General features: G+C 41.7%; 1 protein-coding gene across 1 annotated transcript in view; it reads right to left on the bottom strand.

The window, feature by feature from the left end:
* Window positions 1–3,404, bottom strand: part of LOC147444060 (protein BREVIS RADIX-like) — a 42,048-nt gene extending 38,644 nt beyond the window's left edge. Inside the window, exons 1-4 of the mRNA XM_086526794.1 lie at window positions 3,282–3,404; window positions 2,616–2,766; window positions 1,634–2,217; window positions 1,139–1,274 (exon numbers count right to left, since the gene is read on the bottom strand). Of these exons, the coding sequence (XP_086382920.1) occupies window positions 1,139–1,274; window positions 1,634–2,217; window positions 2,616–2,766; window positions 3,282–3,328 (918 nt within the window). The 5' untranslated portion in view covers window positions 3,329–3,404. The remainder of the gene's footprint in view (window positions 1–1,138; window positions 1,275–1,633; window positions 2,218–2,615; window positions 2,767–3,281) is intronic.
* Window positions 3,405–6,000: the final 2,596 nt, after the last annotated feature.

Here is a 6,000-nt window from a genome sequence, read left to right on the forward strand (position 1 = left end):
AACAATATACCAGTGTAAAACTTCTTATCAATGTGCAATCTTCCAAGTGGCGAGTTCTCCTCCTGAATCACTTCGCGGTGGAAAATGTGCTCCAAAACAAAACTCTAAATTAATGTCCTTCCAGAAAGGACTTGACATAAAAGCACACATTATTGGCTTCACAAAGAATTTCTATCAAGTTTCAAAGACAATCCAACATCCGCTTTAACAGTGACATTAGTGCATCACTGTTCCAGCTTCCTTGGAATCTCCCTTGCTCATAATCGATTGCACACTCAACGGCCTTCAAAAACAGCATGGGTCCTCTCCTTCTTTATTTGATGTGCTAAAAGCTGAAGGTTCAGATTAAGTATCAAGGTGTGCTGTGACTGAATAGAGCTACAGATTGAATTGTTAAAGGGCTTCCTCTCTGGTTGCAGACATTGAATCTTGACTGTTCTCTTCTATTTTTATCAATGGACAAGAGCTTGGTATACTTGGCGCACTTTAAATGACATCTTTGAATCTGCTAGAGGGGTGAACACTGAAACGTCATATCCATCAGCTCGGGGGGTTCATTAAATGTAAACTCTCCATACCACATTCATTCATGGCCTAATTTTAAAACCCCATATCTGTAGATTCTCATGAATATAACACACCCTTTTCTATCTAGTTCATTCAGTGTATATCCCGTTTGATTGGTACCCTTCTGTGTTCTAATTGTGTATGAAAATTGGAGCTAAATAACCTGTTCAGTTGAACTCACATGCTATGTTTACATATAGGCGGGTGACACACCCCACCCCATTCGAGGTACTCCGTCTATCCAAGCATTGCTAAAACTTTGATAATTTCAGGGCGTGTGAGCTGTGAGCTAGCATTTTGCTTCTTGTAGATTAAATTACTTTTTGAATGTTTCCTTGGGTCATCGTATTTATAGTCATAACACACCTTGTGTTGCCATCATACCAACAGCATAAAGCTACACACTATCAATAATACATGTTGAAAAGACACTGCTGAAGGAGTGTGTACGTAACCATATTCTTTATTTGCATAATAAAACTTCAAAACTTTCTATTAAAATGTAGGAAGGTTGAAATCAAAACTACTTATATGCAGATGGAAAAGAATGCGTCTCTTGAAAGAACCCTACCTCATCTTCAGATCGTGAGGGTGTTGGTAGCGATCCAGGCATCCGATTGAATTTTGGAACATTGTATAGCTCATGAACCTTATCACAATTTTCAGCCCACCATTGTTGTGCTTGCCATTTGTTGAACATCTCGCGACTGTCGGCCAATCACAGTCACAATTAAGGTCAGTGGTGATGGTTTGCGAAAAAGAAATACGACACAGTCGAAGGTATTTATACATCAGAAAAACAAAAGCCATTCCTCAACCTGTCTATGCAAAGAAAGCCCCATAAGAGCTTTCAGGTGGCAATACGATTAAGCCATTCACATTTTTCCAGCATTAGGAGCTTATTATGATAAAACCTCAAACGCTAAACCCTAAACCCTGAGCCCTCTCGTCTCAATTTCGGAAAATGTCCCGCATGTTTTGAATTATCTAACACCATGAAGCACCACTCACTAAGCAAGCAATTGTCTGCAATACATGTAGAATCGAAAATCACCTTAAGACTCACCTGAATCTGATGCGTTTGAGATCATTCCCACCATCCACCAGTGTAACAAATGTGATCAATACACCTGGCTCTACCTGCGCAACCCATTCCTTTTCATTTTCGTTATGCTCCTCTTCACATTCTGATTTCAGCTCATTTTGGTATTCATGATCAATCCTGGGGTTGTTGGCAGCGACAATGCTTTCTGGCCCCGGCCGTCCTTTGTCCTTACTGCTGACAGCACCTTTTTTGCTCATCTTGTTGCCCTGCTGGTGATGAGACCCCCCGCGCTTGCTTGTGTTGTTGCTATCCTGATGATGATGGTGCCTTGTGTATGCGATGTGAGCGCTTGTGGGTGTGTCTCGTCTTGACCGGCTGGGGGTTCCTTTGAAGCTTTGTGCAGGGGTAGAGTACTGGCTGCTTAGAGCAGAACCCCCAATGCTGTTATGAGTGCTGCTGCTTCCGAGCTCCGACGAAGCATCTAGAATATCCATGGAATCTATGGCGCCATGACCTGATGTGTCGTCAATATGGCTGCCCCCTAGCCCCGCTGTTCTGCAATGTCTATATGCCCCTGCTGAGAACCTCACTGCCATCCCCTTTAGCTGCTCGCCATAGTAAACACACACAATTCATATTAATGATAGCATACGTTCAATAGACAATCTGCCATATTTATGCAGGCACTTATAATCCACGAGCATCTCAAGCAAAATACAATGTCAAACGAGTTTTGCGCCTTTGCCGCGATGGTGCACCTGAAGGCTGAATGTGTGTGCCCGAGACTCTCTTTCTCTCTCTCTCTCAAAAGCACCATCATTAAGAGAGTGATTTGCCCAACATATGCAATGCCCAGTTAGACCCACAATACAAGCAAGCAGATTGCAGTCATGTACATAGAAGGATGACTTGCCCAATTAGACTCACAATACAAGCAAGCAGATTGCATTCATGTAAATAGAAGGATACCAAGCTGCAGAAGGTGAAAGACGAGAAGAATTACCTGATTTGTGAGAGATTTAATGGTGTCCTTGGTGGCAGGGGACCTTGGAGTGCCTCCGTCTTCATCCAAAGATGGTTCAACAGAGCCATTGACATGCTTGGAACAAGCAATGCAGGCTAGCATTCTACTGCTTGAATATAGCCACCCAATCCTAATTATGCAATCAATTGGGGAAAAGAGCAGCAAATTCACTAATTGAAACGTGTAACAGCAGGAATTGAATGCTCTAATTAGCCACAGTTTGCAGCATTAATTGCATGCTAATTAAACACTTTTGAGTGTCAGAGATGAGGAATTTGTGCAATGATGCAACTGCAATCCCAGTGTTGTTAAGTAAGAGAGGCTAAATTTGTGGGCCCTCATGGTATCATTCTGATTGGCTACTAATTTGTGAGCAAAGTTGAGAGCTTGTGTGGTGATGATTTGTGAAGGGAATGGGTTTTATAATTGCCTGGTAAATACTCAAAAGCACCCAATTTTCTGAGAGTTGCAAGTTCTACTGCAGAGAGAGAGAGAGAGAGAGAGAGAGAGAGAACCCAAAAAAAAACAAGTTGTATAATATTAAAAACCAAAAAAAAATATTAACCTTTGAAAACAAGAAGTATATTAAACATGGGAAAAGCAAAGAATTTCTTTGAGGACGCATGTACATCCTTATTGACTTACAAGGAAAGTGAGAGAGAAAGCAAAATCTGTAGCTGGTATGTACCCATGGCACAAATGGAGATGCTGTCCCTAAGCCTACTCTGTTTAAGAGGCTTTTTATCTCTTCATCTAGCTCCCCTCTTTCCCTTTCCTCTCATCGTTCCCATCTACTCTCTCTCTCTCTCTCTCTCTCTCTCTCTTTTATTATTAATTAATAATATATAATATATATTTCATTGTTGTCTTCACAAAAAACAATTTCTTTTCGCTTGTCAGAAGCTTTTATATTCCTCTTGTCAAACATTATCTACGGTTGGAATTCATCCTAAGACGTCATAAAAAGAAATTGGAATAGAAAGTCGAAATTTTATGCATGCATTGTAGAGAGAGAGAGAGAGAGAGAGCGTAGAAATTCTAATGGGGTTGTGAAGAGATTTTATGCATGCAGTGTAGAGAGAGAGAGAGAGAGAGAGAGAGAGAGAGACCCCATGAGCCATGCGACAGGTTTTGCTGGTTTTGTCGCATTTAAAGGGCGCTAAGTTTTAAATGTCGGCTTCACGTCAGCTAAATTTTAGACGGTAAGGTAATGCCCTGCAGGGTGCCGTGCTTGCAGACAGTGAAACCAACGTACTCTCCAATATAGTATTTTTGCTAAGGGTGGCTACACACCCACTGCCCAAACGTTTGGGCATGGGGAGAAGGTACCCCGGTCCCCCATAGATGCCCGAGGATAGCGGACAAAACGACATCGGGACTCGACCTCTGTATGTGATTAAAGCGATTTCACACAAGGCTTAGACAATGTTATTTCTCATGTCACGGAGTTGTGCACGTTGGTAGTTTGTTGCACTCACCTCTCGCTACTTCTACAAAACTTTGACGATCTCCAGCCAACTCAGCCAAAAACGACTTCCCCCCACGCGATTGGAGATGAAGAAGAAGAAGATGGAGATGGAGCAAGAGCACTCTTCAATTGCACAAATGAGGAAATGGGTTGGGGGGGGGGGGGGGGGGGGGGGGGGGATCCCCTCTGTGTCAGATGGCCCAAAGAAGGGAGATTGGATGTGCAACACTTGGTCATTGTAGTGCACACAAAGCGAGTGAAAATTGTCATAAATTTTATCTTTTGGTCTACTTAAATGACTTTCTCTTACTAGAATCGACCATTCTAGAGAGAGATAGTAAAAATAATAAAAAGCGCCAAGCAATACAAATGTGGCCCGCCAAAAGAGTAATGACACCCTTAAAAGTGCTTTATGGATTCCAAAATGTATTTATGGAGTAGGGAATGGTCTGTCAGTGACCATTCCCAGGAACGTAGGCGACCGGCGGGGAGTTGGGAGCCACGGTGGGAGCCTCATTCCTTGTGGGATTGGTCATTAACAGACCATTCCTAGTCGTCACAGTTCATGCGAGGGGGTGCAAAATATTATGCCAATTTCGTTCCATGTGTTGAATGTCAAGCAGCCTCGTAATTACCAATGTTCATGTGTCGTCATTAGAGTGATTAGAGATTCTGTTTGCTCATGTGTCCTGCAATCATTGGCAATGATTGCCACGAAAATTACGATTGCTGATGTGGCAAAAATTTGATAGCTCTAGGCAAAAATTATTGTCAGTAAAAGACAGTAGATAAGTGGCAAGGATCTTCTATCCCTCAAGCCCGGACTGTGACTGAACCAAGATGGAATTAGATGGATAAAAAAAGTCATTGAGTCCTTTTCTCTACAACAGTATCCTTCTTGGCAAGGGCTTAGCCTCCAAGAGATCATTTGTACTTCATTCTCAATCAAACCTAAAGGTTAAGAACTGATCAAGAAGATGTGGCAGTCATGGGAGATGGTCAAATAGGTCAAACCCCTACCCAAGCCTTTGGTAAATAACTTTCATTTCATTTTACAAGACTCTACCTGGATTGGACACTTGGCCCACAAATATCATTGGAGCATTACAAGAAAGGCTCACATAGCCTTCAAGAAAGAAATCAAGACCATGAAGGATGTCTATAAGGATGGTAGATGGCAAACAACTAATTTTCTAATGATTGATTTTGGTTTGTCCAGGGCTATTGCAAAGGACATCCAAACCAGAATCAATAAACTGTTGGATACAGTTTTTATCAGCACAAAGCCTTGCCCTCATGCTCAAACTCTCAAGGGGACTTCTCTATTGATTTACAAACAGTTCAACTCCAGATCAAAAATGTCAAACAAGCTTAAACAAAAGCTCAATCAGAGATGGAAGATCAATTGGAGCAAAAACCAATGGCAGTATAGATTCAAATGTATTTGGGCGTTCCCACAAGCAATTAAAGTTAGTTTTTTATTGTAGGTTCTACTGCAAAAAGATTCCTCAGAGTGCAAGGAAGCTATCCAAGATGTAAAAGAAGTGAAATGACACTGGAGCATCTCTTTTCTATTGTCCCTACAATCAACAAAGCCTTAAAGTCATTCAGAGCATATCACAGACTCTGCTCACAGTTTCTCTCAATGCCAGAAATTTTCTCTTGGGATTGATAAATAACTTTGACATAGCCCTATGGAACTGTTGGAGGATTGCCTACCTATGGAATATATGGATGTCTAGGAATGAAGCCTATTTTCAGAACAGACTCGCAGACCCTTGTTTTGCTCTAGAAGGGGAAATTCGGAGATTAAATAAGAATGCTCTAGATTGTATGAAAGATGCCATGCCAGGCTCATTGTCTTTTATCTTCAGGGACAGTAGATGGAAACAGTGG

Source organism: Adiantum capillus-veneris, chromosome 13 (genome assembly GCF_014529385.1).
Source record: "Adiantum capillus-veneris isolate H3 chromosome 13, ASM1452938v2, whole genome shotgun sequence".
Classification (NCBI taxonomy): domain Eukaryota; kingdom Viridiplantae; phylum Streptophyta; class Polypodiopsida; order Polypodiales; family Pteridaceae; genus Adiantum; species Adiantum capillus-veneris.